The sequence below is a fragment of the Cylas formicarius genome, unplaced genomic scaffold (assembly GCF_029955315.1).
Source record: "Cylas formicarius isolate icCylForm1 unplaced genomic scaffold, icCylForm1.1 PGA_scaffold_7__23_contigs__length_41026272, whole genome shotgun sequence".
Lineage (NCBI taxonomy): Eukaryota > Metazoa > Arthropoda > Insecta > Coleoptera > Brentidae > Cylas > Cylas formicarius.
This window is the reverse complement of record NW_026844352.1, coordinates 35,855,424-35,870,526: the sequence shown is the minus strand read 5'-3', so window position 1 is coordinate 35,870,526 and position 15,103 is coordinate 35,855,424. Positions and strand designations below refer to the sequence as shown.

General features: G+C 34.4%; 1 protein-coding gene across 1 annotated transcript in view; it reads right to left on the bottom strand.

Annotated features, from left to right (window-relative positions):
* The window catches only part of LOC132704421 (protein O-mannosyl-transferase Tmtc3-like), a 91,297-nt gene that overhangs the window by 25,217 nt on the left and 50,977 nt on the right, over positions 1-15,103 (bottom strand). The window contains exons 3-4 of the mRNA XM_060674414.1: positions 11,293-11,374; positions 2,771-2,870 (exon numbers count right to left, since the gene is read on the bottom strand). Coding sequence (XP_060530397.1) covers positions 2,771-2,870; positions 11,293-11,374 — 182 coding nt within the window. The remainder of the gene's footprint in view (positions 1-2,770; positions 2,871-11,292; positions 11,375-15,103) is intronic.

Genomic DNA, 15,103 nt, shown 5'->3' with positions numbered 1-15,103 from the left:
ATTAATAGGAGATCCGCGTACGGCTCGCCGAAACTATTTCGACTGTTATACCTTATTACTTCCACCTTGTTGGCCGCACCTCCTCGGAATAAAATATTGTTCTTAGAGCAAACATGTCGCGCGGTTTATTATCATACACAAACAGGGGCCGACCCAACGGAATATATAAAACGTCTTTTGAGGGAATAAATTTTAATGGTAATGATCCCCCTGGTAATTTGCCTGTTTAATTTGCTCCGAGAATTACCTTGTCGGTGAGCAACGGAAAACTATACCGAGCCTGCGCACATTGGCACAAGGAGCAAGAATTTTTATACGAAACGAAATAGCTAACCCAATCGTCGGTCCAAATTCACATGCGCGGTGATGTCCATTTCACATTACCTTATAACTGTATTTCTAGGCCAACAGGCTATTTAAACTACATACAATAACATTATTTTTGCCCCCTGTTGCAAATCGCATACAAATTTTTGTCGATGAAGGCACCAAAGGCGTAATTCGAATGAAAAGTTCACTGTTTTTATTTTAAAAAAATACCCATCCTAAATAATGTGACCTACCTTAAAAAATCTTGTAAAAATTCAAGTCAAAACAGGACATTACTTTGTGTCTTATAAAGTCAAGTCTGCTTTGTGTGAAGAATTTTAATCACATTTTAATTATGCTAAAACGGTTTACTGGCCATTTTCGGATAAAATGAAAGTTAAAAATTGTTTCGTAGGACTAATATATGGGATTGAGCGGAGACAGAAAGTTGTCAGTCTACAATGTCGAACATATTTTCATGAAAAATTAACATATCGTACGGATGTTAATAACATGTTAACTGTAGAACATAAAAGAATTTTCAAATGCGCTTTTTCTACCAGACAGCTTTTAGAATTAATAAATTTTCTTTCATTTCTATAGAATTATGTGTCTCTTCTGATCATTGAGGTCATTTTTTAGGCTTCAACAACACGTTCCCTTGGAAGGAAGCTGGATAAAGGTCAATTACTCTTTCTGTATGTTGTTGTATGTAGTCTGGCATAATCTCGTATAATTTGTAGTTTGCAACAATAAACTTTATTATTATCATGACCGAATGACAATTTTCCGTTGATAACGAAAAAACCTTTATGGACAAATTAATAATACACTTTTACTAGAAAGTTGTTGGCCAAGAAAATACTTGAGGAGTATAAAGCACTGATGAAAGCGGAGTAAAACCTTTTATCTTGATGAGACGTGGATTAATAAAGCTGGCAAGACAAAAATATAACTAGTGCTCGCCAAGCTTTCAAGAAAAGACTGTCAACGATTTTATAGTGCCTTAAGAAAAAGAGAATCGTCCATATTGGAAGGGGAGGATTTTTAAAACAAGGTTTGCGAATCTTTCAGTCGTGCTACCCGAGAGTTTATCAATGGGACATGAATTGGGATGTTTCTGAAGACTGTTTTGGTGAAACGATTCATTTGGTGAAACAATCAAGTGGGTCTGAAGTCTTTGCTGGGTACCTTTACATACATAAATAGGTAGGGTGTAGAAAAAAATTAGTCTAACATACTCATGAGATATTTACATCTTTTTAACTCTAATATTTTATATAGGAACGACAGGAATAAAACTCTGATATCTAAAGTCGTATTAGCATACTTAACGAGTTAACAAAACATGGCGATAATGTTATTCAATAATATTTCAAAAGAGTTCCTTTTAATAATCTTTTTGAAAGTTTTCCTCACGATCACTTCATCAGAATATACCAGTTTCAAACATTTGCAGAGCCAACTAACTAAATTGAAAGCTATATTACACTTAGCAATTTTTAACGTTATATTTTCAAAAATAATTCAAAATAATCCATCTCCCAAAGTGGAGTACGAAATTCAAGAGAAAAGAAACAACCTTGTTCTCCTCCTAACTAAATATAAAATCATTTTTCTTAAGTAAAAGAAATTTCGCGCAAGATGTCATTTAAGTTTACGGTGTCTGCTGTTTTTATTTTATGTATTACAAGAGTTAGCTGACGATGAGCACTTGAGTACTCGAAACATGCACTGACGAATTGACGCTTTTTTGTGGAGGACGACAGGTTTTTAATTTCCCTTGATCGATAATAAATTTACGTATTATCATAAAAAAATACTTGGAGATACAAATTACATAATGGGTAAACAATTGATCTATCAACCGACAATAGCAAAATTTAGCAAACAATCAAAAAATGCATATTTTCAACACAAAAAAAAACAAACATAAAGGAACCTGGAGGTTTGCTGATGGTTCTTTCATTGACCAAATAGATCATGTGCCGACAGAGTGAGCTCAAGAAAAATGTATAACAAATATTACCCAAAAAATATTGGAGTGGAATTGGAGGAACGAGGAGGAAAGACAGACCTAAGGTGAGTTGGATGGGCAAGGTGCTGAAGGATATAAATGAACTAGGAATTAGCAGCTGGAGAAGAAAAGCCGCAGCTCATCGGGGTTCTACTACAACTTGTGTCCGATAACACGTGTATAAAAGTATTTATTTTATGATCATATAATTTAAATATTCGTCCAGTTTTGTATTATTTGCTTCGTGTTTCGACAAAATATTTACAGACCCCGAGTTTATGGAGACTGAAAAGCAAATAACGCAGAGAGCCAGCGTGGAAACTTTCGAGACTTGTTCATCTAGCACGTGTTATTAATTTTTATTTTCGGTATATTCGGAAACGGGGCTTCGAGTTTAATTAATTTCGTTAAAAGGGGGCTTTTGATACGGCGGCCTGTCCTTACCTGTATATTTCCTATTTCTCGTTGCTTTCGAGTAAAAAATAAACGCGGCCAAGAAGAAAACCGATGAAAGGGTTTCCGCTCTGCCGACTACGCCGGTGACCTGCGGAAAGAAAATTGGTTAGTCTCACTTGAAATGCACTCTGCCAATTACTTTAAGTGGACGGACCGCGGCATTCGACGTGTACCACAGGTCGACCTTTTCGTTAAAAAATCGGATTTGTTGCGCTTATTTTAGTTGATCGATCGGGTAACGAAATCTCGGCGTTTGGGTAAACCGAATTTCACTTGAAAGTCTTGGGTTCGGCAATTTTACTCACCCGGTTACGATTTTTTTTATAATAGCGAACACATTTTTTTGCAACTCAAATTTCCTTATTGCTATGTACGGGCTTATATGAGTATTTTTTTCGGGAGAACAGCACAGTTAATTTAGCACGGTGTATTTGCCTTACTAATGAAGCTATCGTATTGCTGCTGTGGTGACGCAAGGATGTTTTTTGTGACACGAAATGGGCATCAAACAGGAATGTCCAAACTCTTTTGGATTTTTAGGTGCATGATGATTTTGGAAACATTGCATTTTTATACATCCTTTGTAGCTCCGTTGTGCGTTAACTTATCGATAAGAAGAAGAATTTTATTATCCACATATCGTACAATAATAATACCAGCCTGTCAATATAAGGTAAAATACAAAAACAAAATGTAAAATGTAAACACTAACACGCAGTATAAAAATCGTACAGAAGGTGCAAGATAGTATGCTAAGATCTTCACGCATTTCAGTAAGCCAAGGATTTTAATTTAGTTTTTTTATTTTGTTGGAGTACTCGTCCACATTATAGAAACAATTTTCAATAAGCAACACTTTAATATTAGTTTCGGACACCTCAAAAACCATATGTCTGTACCTATCTGGCAGCATATTGTACAAGTTAAATGTTTAAAGAATTTTTGTCTGATGTAACAAGTCTGTGCTTTGGAACTCTTATAAGATTTTTTGCACGTGTCGGATAACTATGACACACAGCTTCAACTATATTAGTATGTTTGTGAATTTCTAAAAGATTGTGGAGAATATAGATACAGGGCAGTGTCACTATCTTATATTTTTTAAAATATGGAGTCCACTGTTTATTGTGCTTAGCCCCAGCAAGAATTCGTACAGCCCTTTTCTGTATCCTGAATATTTGAACAGCATTGACAGAGTTTCCCCATAATATTGTGCCATATGATACATAATACACTGTCATTAAGGCATTTTGGTCTAGACTCTTCTTAATTTTTCTGAGGGCGAATAAGCTGGAAGATAAGTTTCCGCTTAAGAGATAAAATATGATCTTTCCAGTCAAGTCTACAATTAAGCGTAATGTCAAGTAATTTAGCTAATTGTAATTGTTTTGAAACCAATTGTTCGCTTTGCACTCCAGGTCATTCCAATTCGGACAAGGTAAAACTGGCATCGTCCGCAAAAAAGGCACATTTGACATACCCCGAAAAACGGCATAGATCAGCAACATACACTATAAAAAATACAGGACCGAGTACGGACCCTTGGGGGACTCCACCGGAGACCTTCACCAAAGAGGATTTGTGTCTGTCATTGCCCACAAACTTTTCCTTGTCTAGTAAATAAGATTCTGTTAGCTTAAGGGTTCCGCAGCGAGATCCATACCTAAACAGCTTCTGTTTAAGAAGATCGTGCGAGATATGGTCAAAGGCCTTGCTAAGGTTACACATTCTCAACCCCACCCGATTTCCAGTCTCAAGCCCCACCACCACATCTACCACAACCTTACTTATCGCTTGTATGGTAGAGCGCCCCTCCCTAAATCCAAACTGCTCATTCCCAAAGATATCCTGCCGCTCAAAAAAAATTAACTATTTGTGGTTTTATAACCTTTTCAAATATCTTACCGATATGCGGCACTATGGATATGGGGCGATAGTCTCCGGGATTGTTAATATCACCGCTCTTAAGGATTGGAATAACTTTAGTAATTTTTAAAGTATCTGGAAAAATGCCATAATAAAAAAGAAGGTAAGTGGAATTACCAGAACATCTATAGGGTTTTTTAGTAAATTGACCTTGATTTCATAAGCGTCAGAGCAACTAGAGTTTTTTAGGCTGAGGATCGATGCTTTTACCTCTAATTAAGTAAAAAAATTAAATGGAAAAGAACTTTCATTAAAAGGGCTAATTAAACCACTTTGAAAGTCCGTATCAACATCAAGCAGCAGCAAGATATTATCGGCAATGGTCGAAAAATAATTGTTAAACTCGTCACTGGTGAAGTTTGAGTAATTGTTTTTTTTTATATAATTACGTTCATAGTTAATGAGTCTGTATAAGTCCTTGGGCCTATTATCGCAATTTAATATGTATTTGTTATAAGCTTGTTTTTTAGTTGTTTGTATCTCGTTTTTGTAATGCTTTTGGATGTTTGTGTGTATGTCCTCGTTTTTGAGATCAAACTTATAGTTTGAGCAGCCTGGACTCGATTTCTGGGTTGTTTGAGATCTTGCGTGAACCAGTTTACAGGCGATTTTTTAAACTGACATTTGTTTAGAGCGAAGTTTATTTCAATTAAGTCGTGGATGTTGTGCAACAAAAAATGTGACGTAAAATTGACGTCCTCAGAACTATAAAAGTTGTACCAGTCAAGGGACAAAAGAGAGCTTATAGTTTTTTCAACACCCGACCTAGTGAACAAACTTCTGTATCCGTTATTGACTGTTAGTAAAAATTTGGTGATATACTGGGCTAAATGATCAGAGAAACCTGGATTGATAAGCCCTGTTCCATAATGATGTCCACTAAGATTCGTAAGTATATTCTCAAGACAGTTCGAACTATCCGGCGTTATCCTAGTATGTCCAAAGATAGTAATTTTAAAACCAAAGCTGTCTAGGATACAGGAAAGTTCAGCTAGTGCATTCGAGTTTATATTGGATTTTATATTAAAGTCTCCCAGTATGATAATTGTTTTAAACTGTTCATCCATGTCACTGAGAAGGCGTGTAAACTTTTCGAAAAAGATGTCTAAGCTGCCATACTTATAAGACCTATACAGACAATTGACCAAAATGTGCTCTGTCACTATGTCAATAGCACAAAACTCTGTGTGCAACTCTTCGCAATACTCTGTTATATCTAACATTTTAGAGAAAATGCAGACTCCGCCCTTATTCTTGTGGCTCCTACAAAAATGAGATACAAGATTATATCCAGTAATATTTACAGAACTTAAAATACTTTAACAAGTTATATGATGTTCGCTTATGCTTGTTGGAAAAAAGTGGCCAAACCAAACGTTACGACTACAAAGTGAACAAACGATACAACGAAATAAAACAGTGCTCGGTAACACCCTGTAAAGCAACAGATTACCCGTGTGGAAAATCGTCCATGATACCGGTTAATTCAATAATGAAATTAATCGCTGAACGAAAACGAGCTTTAAAATACAATTTGTATAATACAATATATATGACGAGCGCAATATATCTGCATAATGGGATAAATAAATTATAAATATTACGAATAACGCACAAAAACTCTTATTACAGGCAATTATTCGCTGTTTCGCGTGCGTTCGATACATTTTCCCCAATTATTGCGAACATCGCTATCCTTTTTTTTCTAGCTAATCAAACCGTTAAACGTATAAACAAGTTGCCCGGGGCGATTCCAAAATCGTATTGGTTTAATCTCTGGCAGCTGATTGCTACCCCCCCTTTTTATCTGAATCGTCTGGATATTTTGGTCCCGTTTCAGAACGTTCAAAAAAGAAATTTTCACTTACCTTTGGGCGTCATTGATCGTGACGTTTGCGCGATTATCAGAAATTCGATTTCCAAGTCGACGGAAACACTTACTCTACTGTCAGTCGGAAATTAAACATTAAGCGATCGCAAACCGCATTTCTTTCCGTGCTTGAATTGATCTCTTTTCGAGATCCGAATGTAACTTACACCGCCATTTATTTATTCGAAAAAAAGAAGTACCTGCGCTTTTTTTTTCAGCTCGTTCTTTTGACAATTAAAGGATTGTAGATTACCGACCTTTGGGGTAACTATCGCAAACTCATACCAGCAACTAAGAAAATCTAGTTCCGATTCATCAAAAATTGAAAACAAGGCTTGAATCTAGATGGAGAGGTTTGTTAATTGTTGATTTTTATTTCACTACAGGCTATTTTTATGACAAAATAAAGATTATTATTATTTTTATGAAAAAAAAAACATTAACCAATAATTCTGTATTAAATGGCTACCAATGAAAAATTACTGATTCAAATTAAGTTCTCAAACTCATTTCCACTACTTTGAATTCATACTCGCGATATTTTGAAATGCACGAAGAACCTTGAACATTAACAACAAGATTAATCCAGTCCAACAGATAATAATCAAGTGGGTTTAAGTAAAACGACCCATTTACCGGGCCACCTCGATCTGTCCGCCAATTTTCATGTAACCAGTTTCTTACACCCTGCCCAATGCGAATTATTCAATTTTTTTTAATATTAAAATAACAAAATCCCACAGCATGCTTTGATAAAAATCGTTTTATTGTTAAGAATATATTTTTATTCTTAGTACTTGTGCGAAAAATACTTCCAATGCTCCCTATAAAAATCACAACTATTGTCAGAACTATTTTTATTGATAGAAATGTGAAAAGTGATACAATAATATAATAATATATAGGGGTTCTGTTACTAAAATCTTTCGATAAAAAAAAGTAGTGTAGGAATTTTTGTTTAAGCCGAGCAAAAAATATTTTTTATACCAAATAATGAATGATAAAAACTGTGATGTGTGAAAACCAAACACTGAAAATATGTAAACAAGAAAGTGACAAGGAATTGTTGTCAATATCGCCCTAAATTATCAATTTGGTAATGAAGAAGCCCTTCAGTGGGATTTTTAACAACCTCAATGGAGACAACCCCCGCTTTTAAAATTGAAACCGTGTCCAAAAAAAACTCGGCGTCCGTAATAACCCTTAACTTTTTTCTTCGGTATTAATTTCCTGTATTACCTCTTATAACTAAAGTTTTTGTAAACTTCGAAAATTAATCCGAAGAAAACTTCTAATTAGTCGACGGGAGTTCGACCCGGCCTTTTCGTCAGCGATTTCTGTCGGAATTAATTATAAAAAAAGGAAATAAAATGGCATCCGATGGAAAGTTTATATTGTATTCCCAAGGACTTGCTTGTTATGACTGTTGAGGAGGCCTGATAATTACTGCTGAAACTTTTGTTACTTCAAAACAAATACATACATAATTTTTAATCAGTCTTATTACGCTTTGTCAAAACGAAGTCATCAAAGTTGTTAAAATGTTATTCCTCGATGTTTTGTTCTATATTATTATTTATTATTTAATTAACTCGATCAATAAAAACGTTCGCATTTCCCTTCTTTTTTTTTTAAGTTTCCCACTAGTGACGTATATACTTGGTACAATTAGTTCCAAGCTGTTGAGCTGTTAGTGTTGTATATAAAATCTTAAGCTATTGTCGGAGTACAAACGAAAATTAAATTTCGGGTTAATTTACTTAAATTAGGCTCCACAATTAATACTATTCGGTATGCCGACCACACGGTCATCTTATGTGATAGTATCCAAGGCCTTCAAGAGCTGTTGGATTGCGTAAACACAGGACACAGGACGGAACATGGGTCTAAAAATGAATGTAGCTAAAGCAAAATTTATGGCATTCAGTCGCCAGCCACATGCCGATGCATCCCTACATATAGACCAGCGAAACATTGAGAGAGTTACCTATTACAGATATCTTGGATGCTATATCACAGAGCAACTAGATCCAGATAAAGAAATGAAATGCAGAATAGAAACAGCTCGCACAACGTTTATGAAAATGAAACTAACCATTCTTCTGCAATGATAACTTAAACCTCAAATTGCGCCAAAAAATGATCAAATGCTATATTCGGTCTGTGTTGTTATACGGTGCCAAGACTTGGACTCTCAAGGCCAATGCTATTAATCGCCTGGAAACATTCGAGATGTGGTTGCATAGAAGAATGTTCCGAATACCATGGACCGCCCTGCAGACCAACGAAGCAGTTTTAAATTATTTAACACAATCAAAATACGAAAAATATCGTTCCTGGGGCATGTTCTTAGAGGGTACCGCTACAAAATCCTTCAACTTATAGTGAAAGGCAAAATCGAAGGTCGCAGAAGTGTTGGAAGGAAACAAATGTCATGGCTAAAGAACATCCGCGATTGGACCGGAATACGCAGTGGCGAACAACTATTCAGATTAGCCGAAGACCGTGATCAACTCGCCAATGTGATTGCCAACGTTAGGGGGACCTGAGATGGCACCGAAAGAAGAAGAACGCTCCTCATATTAGATCGATCGCCACTTTCAAATAGAGATTTACGACTTTTACATTCTTAAGATTTTTCGAAATATGACATCGATCTAGTTGTATCTTTTACTTTTTTTTTTATAGTAGATCTAGACTGAGTAATATATATATATATATATATATATATATATATATATATATATATATATATATATATATATATATGTATATATAGTCTTTCTAGTAAATTTCATAAACTTTAAAAAAATGGCACTAAGCCTGATTTGGATGATCTCTTTTAAAGAACTTTTTTGTACAAAAGTTTACTTACATTTTAATTACGTAATTAATAAGAAAAACAAAAGTTATAATCCAATTACAAATTTGTCAAATTTTCCTGTTACATTCGAAATCTGTTGATAGAAATTTACCATTAAAAAATATAAAACTTGAAACGTCAAAAGTCAGTAGTTCATGCAAATCTTAAAAATGTGATGCGGAACTGAAATAAGTAAGAGTAATAGAATTTGAATTGTTAAAAAATTGGTTGGCGAAAAACAAGTTACAAAAATTCCAAAGATATTTGTTGGATTTCAAACAGGCAAAATTAAATAAACACATACGATAAAATGATAAAAATGCTAACCGCAAAAGAAAGATGATGAACGAACAACCATAACCACGAACTATGAATCGCACAGTTGTTAAAGAATCTTTATTTATGCCGCTATAAGATAATCTCAACGCCGGTAATGAATTAAGCTAGTAAAAGAAAAAACTGACTTTTTTGATAGAATGAACCTATTTTAAAAATTATTAACGTAATATATATTTCTTTTACAAAAAAATATAAGCGATATCTCAAATTTTCCCGAAAAAAAAACACATTTTAATAATAATATTGCTTTGATTTTAAAATTACTGTTTAAACATAAAATCCCCTTGAATGCGCCGTTAATAGGTGAATTCACTTGACCTTTCAATGCACTTTGTTGCCATTCAGTAACTTAGCTAATTCAAAGACCGGCCAGGTCAAGCAATATGAAATAATCTGATAGATCCACTTGTATACAAACCTTGTGAATTATACTTCGAGGAACCTTCCCGATGCGGAACTTTTAGTCGTCAGATTACTTTTGTAGACGGGGTCAATTGTCTATGAAATGCATACACTCTTGTGCTTGTAATGTATTAATTTAGCGAAATTTTGTTAATGCCGGAAAAGTTATTTATTTCCTTTTGTTGCCTTTCCGAAACTGCATTTTGGAGCGTTGCAAAATTGTATTTAAGCTTTTGTACAATGGCTTCAAATAGAGTTTCCATTAAGAAAAAACTCTAAATGATAATTTGACGATTTGTTTGTTTGTTCGTATTTGTCAAATCCCAATAAAATGGCTTTGAAGAAAACATAAAAAGGGAGCGACAAAAAAAAATAGAAAATGAGGATGAGAAAGAATAAATCTATTACCATAGAAATATCACCTGGATAGGTAAGCCTTTATTTGTAAAAAAAAGGATTTTTACTCCAGTTCCACTTTGCCTGGCACAATTTTAGAAACAATTTCTACTGCATTTATCGGTAGTAACTGCTTGGTTCAATAAGAAAAAATGGACAATATCTGGATAACGAATTAACAGAAACTATATGTAAAAGTGGGCAGCAGCTAAATCGCGCGAAAACGCCCTCTCAGTCGATTCAACATATGCCACAAAAGGAGGTTGGAAAGGTTGAATTGGACATTGCTTATGCAAAGACCCGAGTAGCAAGGGATTTACACTCAGCATGCGAAAAAATGTAACTGTTAGCGTTTTTATACTCAGCATTAGCCCTAGGAATGCATATAGTAGATTTTTCCAGTTTACAACTGAGGAACTGCATTAAAATAAAATTAAAATGGTGTTTTTTCTCTCTCTTTTCTCCATATAAATCGAAAAATATCCAAGACATCTGAACGGCGTTACCTTCCCTAGCCAAAATGACATTTCGACCGTCCTCTTCCTAGTCTAGCGCACGTAAGGTTTGCTCTCCCGTTCCCCGTTTTGTCATTATATCCGACTTAAAAGTAATCATCGTTTCGCAGGAAATTCAAATCCGTATTCCCGACGTCAAACATAATATTCCCTTTAAGCACAACGCGCTAAACAATGATTAAACTGGCGCAAAACTTACCGCCTCCGTATGTACTGGATGTACGGCGAACAACATGGCTGCCACGAAACTTGACAGTTCCGGCAAAAACATCGAGCACATCCTGAAAGTTAAAGAAACCGCGCTTAATGCTAGACGATAATATAATAGGAGTGGAAATATAAGATAATTCCTTAAAGGAAGGATTAAGGCGAAGTTTAGGCGAGACTTTAGCTAAGCGTAGCGCGCGGAAACGCTGAAAGCATTTTTGGCGAGGATGCTTCTCTTTGTGTCAACTTTGAAAGAATGCGGGATGATGCTTTGTCGGTCCCAGATTTTCGACTTGGCGTCCGCGAATATTTACCTATTCTGCAGTTTTAAATAAAAAATCGGCCAAAATACTGACTTTTGGATTTTCAGTGAGTTTAAAAATGACAAAGTATGAATAGTGAATAGAGTAGCCATTATTAATTCCTCTGAATAGCGCTGCCATTGTGAAAGCGTCAAAAAAAGAAAAATTGGGAATATAAAATTTAACAAATAAACATTATGGTCTGTTCATAGATATAAGAAAGTGATCAGTTGCTTTTGAGTGGGATTATCCAGGGGTGGTCATTAACATACAATGCAACAAGATTATTACCTAAAGTTTCGGAATTTAAATTCATGTAAAATTGTGGTCCGTAATAGAAAATAATTTTATACCTACCTGTGTTTAACCTGTGTTTAATATTCTTTGGGTATACTACTTAGTTTAAGTTTATTAGTAATCATTCTTATTTCGTGTGTAATACAGCGTGTGTTGAATCGTGTGCGAATTATGCAAAATATGTGCGAGTCTAGTGTATCTCAGGAGATGCTCCAGCCCAACTGTAGAAAACACTATTCTATTGAGACTAAGGAAGTAATAAACAATGTTTATTAGACTTACATTGAACGTGGTGTCAGCAAGCAAACATCTTTACAAGAAACGGCCACATTGACGAAAATTCCAACATCAACTGTATGGAAAATTATGAATAATCCCATTTCAGCGAGAAAAAAAAGAAGCGAGTGAAGATGAAAGTGATCAAGATATAATACGGCGTAAAATTTACCAGTTATACGAGGAACAAAGCTTGCCTGCATTAGATATCTTAATTAATTAAATGTGGCAGAACTACCTTATGGAAGTGTATTCAACGCATGGGTTTTAGATTAAAAAAAATTGACAAAATTCAAGTTTTAATGGAATCTTTTAGAATTCGGAAATGGCGACTGGAATATCTAGAAAAAATAAAATGTCCAGAGAACAACAATTATTTACTTGGATGAAACCTGGTTCGGCACTTATGATACTCCGGAAAAGGGTTGGGTTGACTCAATTGATAAGTGTAAAACAAACGCGTCATCAAAAAGAGGTAAAAGAATAACTATTTTGCATGCTGTCTCCGTCTGCGAAAAATATTAAAGATTCTTTTCAGGATTACCATGAAGGCACCACCGCTGATTTATTTGAAAGTTGGTTTAAAAACAAACTAGTTCCTAACAAACAAACCCCTTCCTCATGTGACACAAAAGCAATAATCCAAAATTTACATGTATAATAACGACATTTATTTTCACGAAGATTATACCAAAAAGCAATTAATTGAGGTTCTACAAAGCTTGAACCTACAAAAGGAATACGTCTGTGATAATTATGCAAAAAATCTAGGGCATACAGTTTTAAGGCTTCCACGTTACCATTGTATATCTAATCCTATTGAACATGTTTGGCACCAACTGAAATCTGCCATTCGTCCTAACAATGTTTTTCCCCGTGTTAACTCCAATGTCCTCAAACTTATAGAAACCGAACTTTTTAACATCCCTCCACAAAGTTGGGCAAATTCTGTTAAACATATAGAGAAAGCAGAACAATCGTATATCCATATTGCAAATAATATAGAACAAATAATAATTAGAACACGCGATGATAGCGATACTGATATATTATGTGAATAATTTTAAGTAATTTAAGTAGGTAATAAAATATAATTTGTAATTTTATTTTTAAACATAAATACATACATAAATAAATAAATATTGTTTAGTATCTTTCCTAACAAAACGCGAAATAATTAAATTTTAAGCAAAGTACGGAACTGTTCGGCCATATTTCATTCTTACAGCTTGCCCGGGTCTTTCCTTAATTCGTATCAGTTAGTCACTTTCTTATATCTATGAACACACTTTACCCGAGGATAAACTTTTATACAGTGTGTCCCACTTAACAACTGTACACCCTTGTAGAATCTTTGATTATGGTTTAATTTTGATTTTTTTTGTTGGATAGATCTCTCAAAAAGGCACTTAAATCTTATGTTTCTTATTACATCAACCTGAAGTCATAGCCAATTAGGACAAATTTTTTATGTCAATTATCCAAAAAAGTTATTAAGGATTTCTTTAAGAATAAGTGTCAACGAATTCTTATTCGGGACTACAAAAAACCTAACTATACCAATTTCCAGCAAGTTCAAAAACAGGGTGCTCGAAATACCGCGGGCGCCTCGCTAAAGCATTACTCCTGTAGAGTGTTTGTTCTCATGGCTCCATTTTGATATTTCTTTTTTTGTAGGATAGATTTCAGAGACACTGGCGATTTTCTTAAAATTGGATTTGATTGGGCAGGATTAGATATGAACTAAAGAAACTTTCCAAGACTGTATTTTTTTAATTAAAAAGAATTTTTAATTCTCATCTACTAATGAAAATAACAGAAACATCAGAATTGATTGGCGTCGTCCTTTGTAAAACCAAGTTTGCCATGGAGAGGCGAATATTCGAGAGTAAAATTCACTAGCTAATTTATATTTTAATTTTGTTTTGAAAATGGGAGAAAAAGTGGTAAATGTGCGCGATCTTAACACATTAGTGCCCGTTGACGTATTAATACGTTTTTTTCATCCAAAATCTTGTAGCCGTTGACGTAGTAATACGTCATTAATTGTGACAAATCTAGGTGCCGTGGACGTAGTGGTACGTTATTTTTGGTTGTAAATCTAGGCGCCGTTGACGTAGTAGTACGTTTTTTGTTGTCATAGTAAATGTCACATTATAACTGATAATTTAAGAGTTAGCTTGTGTTCTGCAATAATTAACTTACGAATTGACTGATTAATTAAGTAATTTATATATTAATTTAATTGTTTGCCCTGCGATATCATGGAAGAAGACGACTTTGAATTAATTAATAAATGTAATGAGGTATGTGCCGATATATTATCTGAGTTTGAAAATGATGAAGAATGTAACAGCGACGATACAGATTTAGCAGAAAGTAGCAGAAAAAGAAATGTTTTGCCAATTATAAGTGAATCTGAAAGCAGCGATTCAGAAGACACGATATTGGAAAACGAACAGAACTGTTCAACATCAAATTGGTCCCAAATCGATAACGATATTACAGTAAACCCATTTTTGGGAAATTCTGGGGTTAAAGTGTTCCCAAGAAATGCAGAAAATATTTCAGACGTGGTGGATTTGTTTATAGATGATGATTTTTTTCAATTATTAGTAACAGAGACAAATAGATATTATATGCAAAACATGCATAAATATAAACGTGTAAAAAGCACAAAGCAGTGGCGAGATACCACGATAACAGAAATCAAGAAATTTTTAGCTTTGAATATATTGATGGGACAAGTAAAAAAAAATAATGTTAACGATTATTGGACTACTGATCCGTACATGGAAACACCAATTTTTGGTAAAATCATGACTAGAAATAGATTCAGGCAAATACTACAATCACTACATTTTTGCGATAATAGTGCAATCCCTGATGACGCAAGTCGACTTGTTAAAGTAGAATCAATAATGCAAT